At 36.2% G+C, this 15,490-nt stretch overlaps 1 protein-coding gene across 3 annotated transcripts in view; it reads left to right on the plus strand.

The window, feature by feature from the left end:
* The window catches only part of BTBD10 (BTB domain containing 10), a 93,693-nt gene that overhangs the window by 66,528 nt on the left and 11,675 nt on the right, over positions 1-15,490 (plus strand). For all 3 annotated transcript variants that reach the window (XM_047776244.1, XM_047776242.1, XM_047776243.1), the window contains 4 exons: positions 5,726-5,922; positions 8,567-8,852; positions 11,644-11,746; positions 13,467-13,587. In XM_047776244.1, the coding sequence (XP_047632200.1) occupies positions 5,769-5,922; positions 8,567-8,852; positions 11,644-11,746; positions 13,467-13,587 (664 nt within the window). In that variant the 5' untranslated portion in view covers positions 5,726-5,768. The remainder of the gene's footprint in view (positions 1-5,725; positions 5,923-8,566; positions 8,853-11,643; positions 11,747-13,466; positions 13,588-15,490) is intronic.

Here is a 15,490-nt window from a genome sequence, read left to right on the forward strand (position 1 = left end):
TGTCTAAATCTGCATTTCCCAGAATTCCCTGGTGGCCTGGTGGTTAAGAATTCAGCTGTAGCTTGTAGGTTGTCATTGCTGTAGCTTGGGTTTGATTCCTAGCCTGGGAATTTCCACATGTCATGGGCATGACCAAAAATATATATTTCCATTTTATTTTTGGAAGATGTTTTTATTGGATGTAAGAAATGTAAGTTGATGGGGTTACTGTTTTGGTTTTGTGTTTTATATTAAAATGTGTTTGGGATTTGTTGTGCATGTTACATCTGTGGATTTGTAGTTTTAATTATGTTTCAAGACATTTCTTCAAATATTTTTCTCTTTTGACCTTTCTTCCTATATGGACTCCATTTATACCTGTATTAGGGCACTTAAATTTGAACCATAGCTTATTCCTCTATTTATGTTTCTGTAATGAATATGATAGAATATATTCATTATATTCACTTTGGGTATTTCTTACTGCTTTGTCTTCAAATTCACGAATCTTTTATAATATATTTCCTTCCATTAATTCCACTGAGTGTATTTTTCATCTCAGACAGCATTTTTTGTCTCTGAAAGTTTGGTTTGTCTAATATTCTATATCTGCATAGCTTTTTGGAGGAATATGATTATAGCAACTTTTTAATGTCTTTGTTTCTAATTCTAAAATATCTGTCAGTTCTGAGTTGATAGCAGTTGAGTTTTTTTAAATAGGTTATGTTTTCCTGCTTCTTTGCATGGCCGTAATTTTTTAATGGATGCCGTACATTGTGAATTTACCTTATTCGGTTGCTTGATATTTTTGTATTCCTGTAAGTTTTCTTAAGCTTTGTTTTAGGATTCAGTTTAGTTACTTGGAAAAAATTAGATTCTTTTAGCTCTGGCTGTTAAGATTGTTAAGTTTGTGTCTAATTATTTCCCATTTCAGAGCCAAGACATTTTAGATTCTATTTCCAATGCCCTTTTAGGAGATTTTCCAACCTAACTAGAGGGAATAGGCCCTATTCCTAGCTCTATATGAGTCCTGGGCACTGTTTCCTTAATCTTTTCAGTTGATTGTTTCCCCAGCTCCATCTAGTTTACTCACATGTATACTGATTGATACTAGACTGTGCAAATCTCTGAGGTTTTCTCCCTGTGTTGCTTTCCCTTCTCTGGTACTCTTTTCTGAAAACTCTAGCCACCTATTGTCCCGGCCTCTTAGCTCCATATCCTTAACTCAGAGTCCATCAGCTTTTGCCTGGATTTTGCCACCCTGTGTTTTGTTGTGGAAACTTCTTGAGGTAGTTTTAGTGCAGTTTTTGGCCTTCTCTCATTTATTTTCCATCTTTCAAGGATCAGTCTCGCTCTTGTTTTTGTTGTTGTTTTTTTTCCCCTGTGTTCTATGTCTTGTCATTGTTTCATATATTTGGGGGTTTCAGGGAGAAGTTTCAGACAGGAAAGTAAAACCAGTTGTTTCTCTGTCTTGACTAGAAGCAGGTGTGGGGCTGTTAAGACTCTCCATCTTCTTACCCATTCTCAATTCTTGTATCTCAAACTCTTTCAGATGCAACATGAAGTAGAGTTATCCCCTATGAATTTGCATGTCCTCATTTTCGTTTGCCCATATTATTTTTGCTCTTAGAGTGCTTTCCTGCTCTAAGATTATTTAAATAGAGTAGGACATAATTAGTCTTCTATGACATCTGATTTTGAAGGTGTGATTCATAGTTCATTCTGTTTGTGAGTGGAAAAAAGGGATAAGAATGTGTTATGACACCTTTTGCATTTATTTAAAATCTAAACAGTTTAGAAATGAAGCCAGTATTTCAACAGAATGCCTAACAGTATTTAATCTTTTAGCTATAGAAATGTCTAGTGGAAATGTTTTTTCACTTAAAAAGTCTGCTTGGCCCTTAACTTACACTGCACATTTATCCTCCATTTGCTTTAGTTAACTTTGTACTTTTTCTGTTAAATTATCAATTACATTGATATTTAGAAAATTATTTATTAGCATATTAAAAGTTAGCAGCTAGAATAATTTGAGGATTTTTTTCTAACATAATTCTTATTCTATTTGTGTAGATTCCTTTCTTTTTCCTAATTTAGGACATGAGCCAAAAATTCTGTTGTTTCTCCTCTAAGGTTTTTAACATAGATAACAGTAGCTTCTTTTGATTCATTCTATTTGAAGAAAAAATTTCCAAGAATGTGATCCAACTCTGGACTTTTTCACTAGAAGGAAGTTGAGAGTAAGGCTTTTTTTTCCTTCCTCCGTCTAGATTTATGGGAGACAAATGACTGATGAAAGCTGGGCCAGCCTTATCTTTTGTCCTTTTTTTTAAAACAAATTTTATTGGAGTATGGTTAGCTTAGAAAGTTGTATTAGTTTCAAGTGTACAGCAAAGTAAATCAGTTATACGTATACATACATCCATTCTTTTTCAGATTCTTTTCCCATATCAGTTATTACACAATATTGAATAGATTACCCTGTGCTGCACAGTAGGTCCTTGTTAACTACTTCTTCTTTTTTGCTTTTTAGAGCTGCACCCGTGGCATATGGAGGGTCCCAGGCTAGGCTAGTTGGAGCTGTAGCTGCTGGCCTACACCACAGCTGCAGCAACTCCAGATCCAAGCTGCATCTGTGACCTGCACCACAGCTCACAGCCACGCCGGATCCTTAACCCATTAAGTGAGGCCAGGGATCAAACCCACAACCTCATAGTTCCTAGCTGGATTTGTTTCCAGTGTGCCACTACAGGAATTCCTAGTTTATCTATAGTATGTGTATATGTCAATCCCAACTGCCTCGTTTATCTCTCCCACCCCATATTTCCCTTTTGGTAACCATGAATTTAGTTTCAAAATCTTTGAGTCTCTTTCTGTTTTGTAAGTTATTTTGTGTAATTTTTGTTAGATTCCACGTTTTAGTGATCTAATGATATTTGTCTTTGTCTGACTTCACTTAGTAGATCCATCCATGTTGCTACAGATGGCATTATTATTATTATTTATTTATTTTGTCTTTTTACCATTTCTTGGGCCGCTCCCGTGGCATATGGAGGTTCCCAGGCTAGGGGTCGAATCATAGCTGTAGCCGCCAGCCTACGCCAGAGCCACAGCAATGCAGGATCTGAGCTGCGTCTGCAACCTACACCACAGCTCACACCAACGCCAGATCCTTAACCCACTGAGCAAGGTTGGGGTGGAACCTGCAACCTCATGGTTCCTAGTCAGATTTGCTATCCACTGAGCCACGACGGGAACTCCAGATGGCATTATTTCATTCTTTTTTTGGCTGAGTATCTTTTGTCTTTTTGGTATGTGATGATAGTGATTTTCTTTTTTTTTTTTAAATGGCCACATCCACAGCATGTGGAATTTCCCAGGCTAGGGATTGAATCTGAGCTGCAGCTGCAGCTTACAGCCTCTGCAGTCAGATTCTTAACCCACTGTGCTAAATCAGGGGCTCTGATAACAATTTTCTTAAAGAAATCACTAAAATAACTAAACAAAATGTTATAGCTAATAAATCAGCATAAGAAATGGTCCTGATCCTCTATAGAATTTAAAACTGTGAATCATCAAGAAGGTTTTTGCCTTTTTAGGGCCTCACCCACCCTAAAATCTTAACTAGTATGTTCTTAAGTAGTATGTTTTTTGGTGAAGGAGAGCAGGGTAACGTGGTGGAAGGGGACACTGGGATGAATCAAAAAGCTTAGGTTACAGTGTTATCAGCATATCTACCAAATACTGTGACTCTGAGCAGATTTTGTGATGTTGAACTTTAATATTCTCTCCTGTTATAACTAAATAAACTAACATGGGTGATTCTGTTGTGCCAGGTACTTTGCTGGTCAGCATGCCTATTACACTTCATTTAAGCTTCATGTTAAACTTAGAAAGTAAATAGAATCTACATTTTATAGTTGAGGAAACTGAGGTTCCAAAATGTTAAGTAACATTTGACATTTTGAGCTATTAAGTATTAAAGGACAATTTGATTTTAAGTCTTTATTACTCTAAAGCCGTAAAGTTCCTTTTATTCCTATTTCTTGTGTTTCTAAAAAGCACTTTAATATTTTAAAGCTATGAACCATATTTACTAAGATTTTAAATTTCCACCTGCCTTAGGTCAAGTGCTCTCACTTTTTTTTTTTTTTTTGTCTTTTTTGCTATTTCTTGCGCTGCTCCCGTGGAATATGGAGGTTCCCAGGCTAGGGGTCTAATTGGAGCTGTAGTTGCCGGCCTACGCCAGAGCTACAGCAATGCAGGATCCTTAACCCACTGAGCGAGGCCAAGGATCGAACCCACAACCTCATGGTTCCTAGTCGGATTCGTCAACCACTGTGCCACAACGGGAACTCCAAGTGCTCTCATTTTTGTTCCTGTCAGTTTTCCTCAATGTATTGTGATTTTCAAAATCTTACCTATGGAGTTCCTGTCATGGTGCAGTGGAAATAAATGAATCCGACTAGGAACCATGAGGTTATCAGTTCGATCCCTGGCCTTGCTCAGTGGGTTAAGGATCTGGTGTTGCCATGAGCTGTGGTGTAGGCTGGCCGCTGTAGCTCCCGTTGGACCCCTAGCCTGGGAACCTCCATATGCCACAGGTGAGGTCCTAAAAATGCAAAACAAACAAACAAAAACTTATCTATGGAGTTCCCACTGTGGTGCAGTGGGTTAAAATCCAGCACTGTCTCTGTGGTGGCATGGTTTTGATCCCCAGCCCAGTGCATTGGTTTGAAGGATCTGGCGTAGCAAAAGCTACAGCCGAGATTCAACCCCTGATCTGGGGACTTCCATATGTCACTGATGTGGCCACAAAAAAACCCTTACCTACTTGTTAGCACCTGATTCACCAGTGTTTTACGTGATGTCTTCTCTTGAGATCTTAAAACATTTATTATCTATCACTCATTTATTAATTATATATTTGAGATACATTTAGTCATTTTGTATTTGAAATTTGGGATAAGTCTTGAATTGTTTAAATTTCTATTTGTCCATGCATAACTATTATACTTAAATCATAAGCTCCCCGAGGGAGCGTCTTCTCTCCTGGCATGTAGCACAGCATTGTGTACATAGCACATATAACTTAGTAAATAATTGTGTGAATAGATGCTGTCATCTAGAATATTTTAATCATCATTCTCAGTTATTCATTTCTCATGGGGGAATTTACTCTAAGATGTTTTGCAGTTTTAAATTCTGTGGCTTTACACAGTGCCGTTTGTTACCTTTTAAAAAATCCTTTTTAGAATTTTTGAAGAGTTCAATCAAAATGAGTTGATTGGAGTTAGAATATAGACTTAATTTGGCAGGGCGAGCAGTTACTTTGCTGCATTGTTCAGTTTTGTAAGAGTTAGAGAAGCTGGTGCTTTTTCCCTCTATTTTTCCTGTACAATCAAAGAAATAAGAACGCTTGAGTAATATTCAAGAGATCTGGTGGTCTCTACTGCTACTATTACTAATATTACTTCTTCTACTACTACCACTATCTCAAAAGTAAGTTAACCTCTCTGGGCTTTATTTTTCTCATCCTTATATGATCTCTACAAACATAGTGTTCTAGAATTTATAAAACCTGCAAGTTTAAGGTAAATTAGGTTTCGGAATTGTAGCTTTGGATTCTTGCACTTCAAAATATTAGTAGTTTTTCGTTAATTGAATTTTGTTTTCTGATTTTTTTGGAAAGCATTTGTGATCTCATGTTCTACTTTATGGTTAATTTTCTTTTCTAATTTATCAGTACTCCCTCACGTGTTGCTAAAGGAGTTGTTGAACACACCAAAATGAGTCTGCATGGTGCTACTGGGGGACATGAGAGGTCAAGAGATAGACGGAGGTCAAGTGACAGATCACGAGACTCATCTCATGAAAGAACAGAATCCCAGCTCACTCCTTGTATTAGAAATGTTACTTCTCCAACACGACAGCACCATATTGGTATGTAAAATCAACTAAACTTCCCAACAGTTTTTAAAACCATGCATTTACCTTTTTAAAATAGTAATAACAATGAATTGTGCCTTATACTTCAGAGTAAAGTTAACTTCTTTCTTCTCTTCCGTTGCTTCTGTTTCAGCTTATTAGCTTGGTTCTTTCTGTGAAAAAACAACTTATTAAACGAAACTTAAAAAAAATTTTAAGAGCCCAGGACAGCCTTATAAAAGAAATACTTTGAACAGTTTTTAAAACTGTAACATGGTAGATTTAAATTTTTTTTCAAGTTGATTTTTATCTTCTGAGATATGAAGCAAACTTTAAAATAGTTTGTAGTAAATTAATGATAAGAATCCTTGGCTAATCATGCTAAAAAAGGTAGTGAAAGAGTAACCTTCATGGATTAATTTATCTTGATTTTTGACAATTTTTTATTTTTATGGCTGCACATGGCATATGAAAGTTCCCAGGACAGGGATTGAATCCAAGCTTCAGCTGCAACCTGTCTTGCACCTGTGGCAATGCTGGGTCCTTTAACCCACTGCGCTGGCATCAAATCTGATTGTGCCTCCTCCACAGTGACCTGAGATGATGCAGACTGATTCTTTTTTGTTTTTTGGAATGCAAGTGTGCCATATGGAAGTTCCCAGGCTAGGGATCGAATCGGAGCTACAGCTGCCAGCCTATGCCACAGCAAAACAGGATCCAAGCCACATCTGTGACTTACACCACAGCTCATGGCAACGCTGGATCCTTAATCCACTGAGTGAGGCAAGGGATCAAACCTTCATCCTCATGGATACTAGCTGGATTCATTTCTGCTGTGCCACGGGAACTCCCACTGCAACCTGATTCTTAATGCACTGTGCCACAGTGCACATTCTCAGTATTTTAAATTTAATTAAAAAATAGAAGAGGAAAAAAAAGTGTGTTTTGTATTGCTTTTTTCTTGACAACTAGCTCAGACCTTTTTCTTCTTTGCTATTCATTACTATATATGATGTAATATATAAATGAATGCTATTATTAGGTAAATACGTTATGTGACTGAAAAGCACCGGTCTCAGGGTACACAAGCAATGTGAGCTTGGTGAATTTTATTTTCTCTTCAGAAGTGGCAAATTAAATACTTTGACTTACTATTTGAGGTAGTTTCTGACTACTTATTGTATATCAAAATCATTTAGAGTCTAATTATATAGAGAAGTTGTCAACATCTAAATAGGTCCTTAAAATCAGATTAATAGTGATAAGCTAAAAACTGACAAAAGTATCAAAAAGAGTTGACAGTTTGTTATATGTAAAGTTCAGTATCTGGGAATAGAATAGGAAGTATAATAAATTATTACTTTAACAAATTTTGCTTTGGGGATGCTACCCGCATTGTGGATATAGGCAATAAAAGGGAGGTATCAGAGTATCTTTGGAGATAGAGCAAACCTAATTATATAACCTGTAAAGCTGTACAGAGTGTTCTAAGTAGCCTGAGTCATGGAGGAATTTGGCAAAAGCTGATGAAGTTGGTAAGATGAAGGTACATTTTTAAAAAGGTCACCTTTAAAGTTTAGTAACCTGGCCTCTTAGAAACTTGTCACAGAATCGTAGTTTTAATTTTCCCTTTGTAGACTGTTAGAGCAGCTAAAGAAAATTTCCTATTAAATTTATAGATAATAATTATATGATCCTATAAAATTTGTAGCAGTGCTTTACTTACTAAAAATGGGAATGAAAAGAAAGCAAGTGTATCATCAGCTATTAAGACCACTTAATTTCATAAGACATTAAAAGTCATTTGAAAGCATAAAAATTATTTTCTTTCCTTTGAGACTGTCCTTTTGTGAGATAAATTGCTGGTTTGGGGATTTCCTTATTAACATAATAAGAGTCCAAAGTTTGTATTTTCAGAATAGTATTAATACTTTCAATATTTAGGGCATTTAAAATTGTTATTTTTAGAGTTTCCTGGTGGTGCAGTGGGTTAAGGATCCAGTGTTATTGCTGTGGCTTGGGTTGCAGCTGTGGTGCAGGAACCTCTGTGTGCCATGGGTGTGGCCACAATCAATATTCTTATTAATTTTTCATTAACTTTTAGTGCTTACTTATTTTACTTGTGAGAATATTCCTATTCCTTGAATTTCTGTGTGTTTTCAAGTAGAGCAGTAGTATAAATTTACCTCATTTTGATCTTAGTCTGGGTCAACATTAGTCAGCTATACATCTTTTTTTTTTTTCCCCAGCTGTACCTGTGGCAGTGGAAGTTCCCCAGCCAGGGATCAAATCCGAGCCAGAGCTGCAACCATAGCTGCAGCAATAATGGATCCTTAGCCCACTACTCCTGGCTGGGGATCGAACTAGCAATGCCACAGAGACGAGCTGGATCATTAACCCACTGGGCCACAGTGGGAACTTCTATACATCTTACTTTTTAAAAGTCTACAAACTTATTTGGGAAAACAATTTGATGTTTTATGTTTTATTCCTGGAAAATAAATTAATAGTTGTTATGTTCTGTGGAAATATTATTTGAAATTAAATAAGCAGAAATTCTGTCATATAAAGCAACTCTTCTAAATCACAACTTCCAGAAGATATATATAGATCTTGAATTTTTTTCAAGAAAATTTGCTTGACTTTGTCTTTATTTTAGAACGTGAAAAAGATCACAGTTCCTCTCGTCCAAGCAGTCCTCGTCCTCAAAAAGCATCTCCAAATGGTTCCAGCAGCAGTGCTGGGAACAGCAGCAGAAACAGTAGTCAGTCGAGTTCAGATGGTAACTGTAAGACATCTGGGGAAATGGTGTTTGTTTATGAAAATGCAAAAGAAGGAGCTCGGAATGTAAGAACATCAGAGCGAGTGACGCTAATAGTGGATAACACTAGATTTGTTGTGGACCCATCCATTTTTACTGCACAACCAAATACAATGCTGGGCAGGTTTGTATTGCTGCAGTTCTTTATATTATTAATTATAAAGCACTTTACTTTTTTTTTTCATTTAAAGTTGTGCCGTAACTCTGGCGGAATGTAGTGTTTCTGCTGAGCTTGTGGAGGTTAAAATAACTTGCTCAGGTTAATCCAGCTAGAAAGTGATAGAGCCAGATTTTGAACTTGGTTTTATTTCAGATAACCTCTGCTATCCTAGTAGAAAAATAGGTAATATATTAGTTAATGAGGACGAGGTACTAAAAGATCCCTACATATCGAAACCATAGGTTGGTTGTATGTATGTATGTATGTATCTTGTATGTATGTATGTGTGTATATATGTATCTATCTTTTTTGGCTACTCCACAGTGTATGGGGTTCCCAGGCCAGGGATCAGATCTCAGCCACAGTTGCAACCTGTACCACAGCTGTGGCCAACGCCATATCCTTTAACCCATGTGCCATGCTGGGTATTGAACCCACGTCCTGGCACTGCAGAGACGCTTCCACTCCCATTGCAATACAGCAGGAACTCTGAAACCATATGGTGTATTTAACAAGGTGACTTTGGAGTTCCTGTCGTGGCTCAGTGGTTAACAAATCCAACTAGGAACCATGAGGTTGTGGGTTCCATCCCTGGCCTTGCTCAGTGGGTTAAGGATCTGGTGTTGCCGTGAGCTGTGGTGTAGGTCGCAGACTCAGCTCGGATCTGGCGTTGCTGTGGCTCTGGCATAGGCCAGCGGCTACAGCTCCAATTAGACCCCTAACCTGGGAACCTTCATATGCTGCAGGAGCGGCCCTAGAAAAGGCAGGAAAAAAAAAAAAAAAGCCCCAAAAACAAACAAGGTGACTTTAACATTGATATTTCCTTCACTTGGGGCTCCCAAATTTAATCTGCAAAAATATAGTAGCTATCAGCACTGTGTAAGGGAAAAAAAAAAAAAAGCACAGCAGTTTAGTTAGCTGAAAAGTCAGCATGAGTTATCAGTTTGATGTGGATACTTTAAAAAAAGAAATATTAAAGTATGTAGTTATGGGAACCACAGTCTAGGACTGATAGAAACAATACAGATTATAGTTAAGTGAACCTCAGTGAAAGAATATAGACTTGAGTTTTCAGTGTTCAGAACTAGGATCAAACATCTTTTGGTGGTAAAATTGGTATCATTTTCTGTTCATTCTAATATAAAATGAGAACATATGAATGAAATGGAAGTTTAAATGAGGTTAAAAGAAGTTTTTCTAGGCTGTGTATGAGTAACTATTCGGGATACCTGCTTGTGTGTGAGAGAGTGTGTGTATGTGTCTATGGTTTTTAAGTATCTCTGAATACAGAGTAAATGGTAGCATATGACACTGTTTACATTTTGAGTACACAAATATTTCCTTTTAAATTGGCACTAGACTTCACATCTTTGAGGAAAAAGATGCTCGAATTTATGTATTACCAGAAGCATAGGGGAAGATTATTGACGGAAGCTCTTAGGAGGATGACTTGACACTGTTAGTACTTTATGTTTTTACCTAAACTTTAAGGGAACACAGATTAAAAGGTAGAAGTAGATATTTGAAATTTTTCTTGAGCTGTTAGACTACATTTTCTGTTTAAAAAAAAAATCCAAAAGATTGTGTGATCCATATTGATCTGAAAAGTATAGCATTCTCCTTTTGTAAAAAGTTCAAGTATTTGAGAAAATTGCATGGCATTTGATCCCTGAAAGACTCTCTTCTTGTTGTTTCTTTGTTTTGTTTTTCCAAATCAGTGAAGGCTTCTTTTCATGTCAGTTGACCAGAGCATATCTTTGAGGATGAAAATTAATATTCATGGGAACTGTAAAAAAGCCATTGGCATTCTTTTTGAAACTTTGAAATAAAAAAGCTTTGTTCTTTGTAGGTTTCTGTGTTACAACAAAAAAGGAAACCATTTAAATTGGGAAATTGTTGAATAGAAAACTTAGATCAGCCTTATTTACTTTAAGAATGGTGTTATCACTGAATTCAGAGGTTTGGATTCCTTTAGTCACAGTTGTAAAATTTTCTTGGAAGTTATGCATTCAGCTTTTCATTTTGAAGGATGTATTTTGCAAATTGCCTCTTTTCTAAATAATTATTGTTAAAGGGCCAACAGTATGACTTGAATAAAACAAATTCAATTGTATTTTCCTTATGTAAAAGTTAATATTAAGAGCTTATTTATTTACCCTTTTCATTCTCTACTTAACTTCTTCATGACTGCTTATTTTTCAGGTCTAAGAATTTTGAGCAAGATTTATTACTTTTATAGTTAAGATTGTGAGATGTATAATAACCTAATCTGCCTATACTATTTTACTTTTTCCTAGATTATATCACTGTATGTGCTGTATTACAGCATTAACTTTGCATCAAAGACAGCAATTTTAAGGAAAAGGCACAGATAACAATTTCCCCTTTACATTCTCCCCCTGCTTCCCTCATTTAAGATTAGTATAAGAATCACCTTTTCCCCTAGATTGATTTTTCCCTCTGAGGAGAAGGGACTAGAAAATTTTTTAGCTTCTGAATTTTATTGAGGTTTTTTGCTTATAGGGAATCTTTACTACTGTTCCCTCCCATTTAAAAAAAAAAAAAAAGGTATTTTTTGAATATTCCTTTATTTATTACATTTGTCAGAATAAATTTCTGATATTCTTGAACTAATTGAATGATATAATTTAATGTTTAAATTATAATTTCTTTTTATTTTTGTACGTGAAATCAATTTTTCCCATTTTGAAGGAAGTGTCCTATTGATATAGTTCTAAATTATTTACTACCATAGGATGTTTGGATCTGGCAGAGAACATAACTTTACACGTCCCAATGAGAAGGGAGAGTATGAAGTGGCGGAGGGGATTGGTTCTACTGTGTTTCGAGCTATTCTGGTGAGTGCCATTTCTTATGTGTACTGACTGAATCAGTTGACCCCTTGTTGGTAGGTACTTGGATTGGAAGCAGAGTTCCATTTGGATATCTCTATGGAGGCATCCAGGATATTGTTTTTTTATTTTAATATTTAATTCTATTTTTGGTACATAAATATGATATAAATAAATGAATTTTATCACCTCTGTGAAAATATGATAGGGGATAATTCATTTCTCAGGTCTGCATAGGAAATACTTTCAAGGCTTTAGAGGTAACATTTCTGTAGTCATATTACTCTACCCTCCTTAATTTTCTTAGATACAGTAAATTTATTTTTTTGCTACTGGAATTCTAGTATTTTACTGCACATTACTAGCAGTGCGGACACTTAAGAACATTTAAAAATCATTTCTAAAATGGATTTGTTAGCATCTTTGTTTAAAAACTTTAAAAAAATTAACCTTTTATTTCGAGGAATATTTGAATTAGTACTACAGTTTTGTTATTTTTAAATCAGTGATAAAAGTTTGATTTATAATGTGTGGCAACTTATGCCACAGTCTGAAAATATGGTTTCCTTGGTTTTGTGGGAAGAGAAGCAGGAGGATCCTGATGTATAAGACAGGAAAAGTAGTTGATCTTGATCAGGTTGTTAGTACTTGGACAAGTACCAGATGTCTTGCTTCCATTCATATAGCAACTTCAGAAATTGTGTTACTGTGGCTCTGAACCCCAAATCTTAATTTTTGGGGAAGTGCTTTTTCAACAGCCCATATTTCCATTTAACCCCCAATAGAGTTGACATGTAAGAAAAATTTTTTTTTGTCTTTTTTTTTTTTTTTTTTTTTTTTTTTTGCTATTTCTTTGGGCCGCTCTCGCGGCATATGGAGGTTCCCAGGCTAGGGGTCCAATCGGTGCTGTAGCCACTGGCCCACGCCAGAGCCACAGCAACTTGGGATCCGAGCTGCGTCTGCAACCTACACCACAGCTCACGGCATCCTTAACCCACTGAGCAAGGGCAGGGACCGAACCCGAAACCTCATGGTTCCTAATCGGATTCGTTAACCACTGCGCCACGACAGGAACTCCAAGAAAAATTTTTATGACTCAGCTGTGGAGTAACTTATCTGTTGCTCTGGGGCCAGCTCCTAACAACATTTTAAGCAGATTTTGGAAATAATAGATATTGCTTGTAATAACATGGAAACACCAAAGAACAGTATTCGGAAGAAGAATATCTGATTGTGTGTTCTCTTTGCATATATTTGAATCCTTAGTTATGACTTTGAATTTCTTTACTGAAAACTCTAAATTTTGCTCAGTTCTTTGGGTAATATTTAAGGTAACTTAAATATGTATCATTTAACTTCCTTAAAAAAAGTTTTAAAAATGCATAGTAGTTTTATAGACAACTTGTTGGGGGGGGGATACACCTGAATTAGCATAGTAGTAGAGAGAAGAGATGCCTAAGTAATGGGGAGACCCGAGTTCTAATCTTATCTCTGCTATTAAATGATTGTATGACTGGGCGAGTCAGTGAACCCTTTTGGACATGAATTTTTGTTGGTAAAATGAAAAAGTAGTTAAATGAACTGAGGTCCCACCTAACTTTAAAATTCCACAATTGAGAAAACTCAGAGTACCACTATTTTTGCAAATTCTATAAGCCCAATCTTAATAAGTTTAGGTACCTCATGTACCCGCTGTTTTATGCCTTCTTTACTCTTTTTTTTTCAGGATTACTATAAAACAGGAATAATCCGTTGTCCTGATGGCATATCTATTCCCGAACTAAGAGAAGCATGTGACTATCTTTGTATCTCTTTTGAATATAGTACTATTAAATGTAGAGATCTCAGTAAGTATGATGTTTTTGTGTGTGAGGGTTTGTGAGCTAACAGTATATTGGAATGAAAAACTTGAAACAGTGCTATTTACCTGGACTTCAAATATTTGTTTAATTGAATTCTAAAGCACTCTAATACCGTGATGATTATTTATGAACGTTCACAGAGATCTTTGTAAGCTCTCACTGTAATTTTCTAAAACTTTCTTTCAGTTTTAGTAATTAAAAAAAAAAAAAAGACTCTCCCAGATTTCCTCTTTAGCTGTTTCCTCTATCATTTATTGCCAGTTTCTATCTCCAAGCTCGGGAGCCCTGGGTTTGGCCAAGTATGGTATTTGGCTTCATTTGGATCACATCAACTAAAAATTTATATATTTTTTTGTACTTGCCATGTAATATAACTTCTTAAGCCATTATGGAAGATACAAATAATTCTCAAGAACAGTATTTGTCATTCAAGATCTTAGATTGAATACCAAATACATAGCCTTCACTTATACAAAGGGTTAAATGTCTTTATCCAAGAACTTCAACTGTAGTCTCAGAGTACAACCTAGAACTTTGTAAATCCTAACTCTGATTGATATGTTCCCCTCACCGCCTATCTAGCACCATTCCCTTTCACTGATATGTCATGCCTAAGAAAAAGTAATTATAACACAGAAAAGTCAGTATGTATGTAAGAATTATCAGATGTTGACTTGGATATTAAGTGGTTGAAAGAGTTCAGAAGGGGATGTCATTGTGAGCTACTAGGATTAGGGAAGAATTCAGAGGAGACAGGAAGTAAAGAGTGACTAGGAATGATTTAGCTAGAGTAGAGTAGAGAGGTCTGCTCATTTTTAGAATACAGATGTAAATGACCTACTTTGGAAATAACCTAATTGGAGCAGAGACTATATCAAGACCAGAAGGTAGAAATAAATAGATGGGCCAGATCATGGAAGGTCTTTAAACCAAACTAATATTCTTACATATTACCGTATATGATTTGGGAAGCCATTTTAAAAGTATGCTGCATGTATGTCTTCGTTGATTTATGTTCATCCCAGATACATGGTTATCTTCATTTCGTTACTTAAACTCAACACTGGCTTGGCAGAGTGGGATCATACCTTCTCAAATATTGGTATGGTAGAAACCAAGTGGGAAAATTTATCAATCTTCTGTCATAAAACTTACCATATAGTGAGAGAACTCTGTGATAGTAGCTTCCCAACTGGGCTATAATTTCTTCATTGTTCACATTCTCTTCCCAGGCAAACACTATAATCCAGAAGAGGTTTTGAGAATCAGGGGTGAACGCAGGAATGAAAGCCTAGGGCTAAGAGAAATGAAAATCTAGTGTCCTGGGTGACAATGGTATGGAAAATGAAATTTGAAGTATGTGTAAAGCACCAATTCAGAAGGCCCAGGAAGAAAGGCACCATCCATGTGGGAAACAATGGGGTTGCTACCAAAGACCAGAAAACTGAAGTTAGCATTTAGTTTGAGAAGGAAGATAAGAGGCAGAGGCTGCATATGGAGTCATGGAAACATAGAGACACTGAAAGAAGAGATACTTGGGTGTTTCCTCTTTGTCTCATGTCTCTGTCAGCCTTGCTCTATTCTTAGTTTATAGCATTCTATTAGTTTGAATTGAGAACAACAACTGTACCTTTTCAACTTTGTGTCCATAGTGCCAGGGATATAGTAATGACATTTGTTGAATGAGAGAACTATTTTATTCCCTCATGCATTGTTCAGGACACTGGTCCACCCATTGGCGTCATTTTTAGTGTCCTTAGTCTTTTCCCTCTTTATAGAGAGTAATCCTCAGGCTCATGCATACTCAAATCTGACCTGGGTCTATCGTAAACATTCAGAAAACATATCATTTAAAACATTTTCAGTGTTTCGTTGAATTCTCTGAAGT

The sequence above is a fragment of the Phacochoerus africanus genome, chromosome 4 (assembly GCF_016906955.1).
Source record: "Phacochoerus africanus isolate WHEZ1 chromosome 4, ROS_Pafr_v1, whole genome shotgun sequence".
In the NCBI taxonomy this organism is placed as follows: Eukaryota; Metazoa; Chordata; class Mammalia; order Artiodactyla; family Suidae; genus Phacochoerus; species Phacochoerus africanus.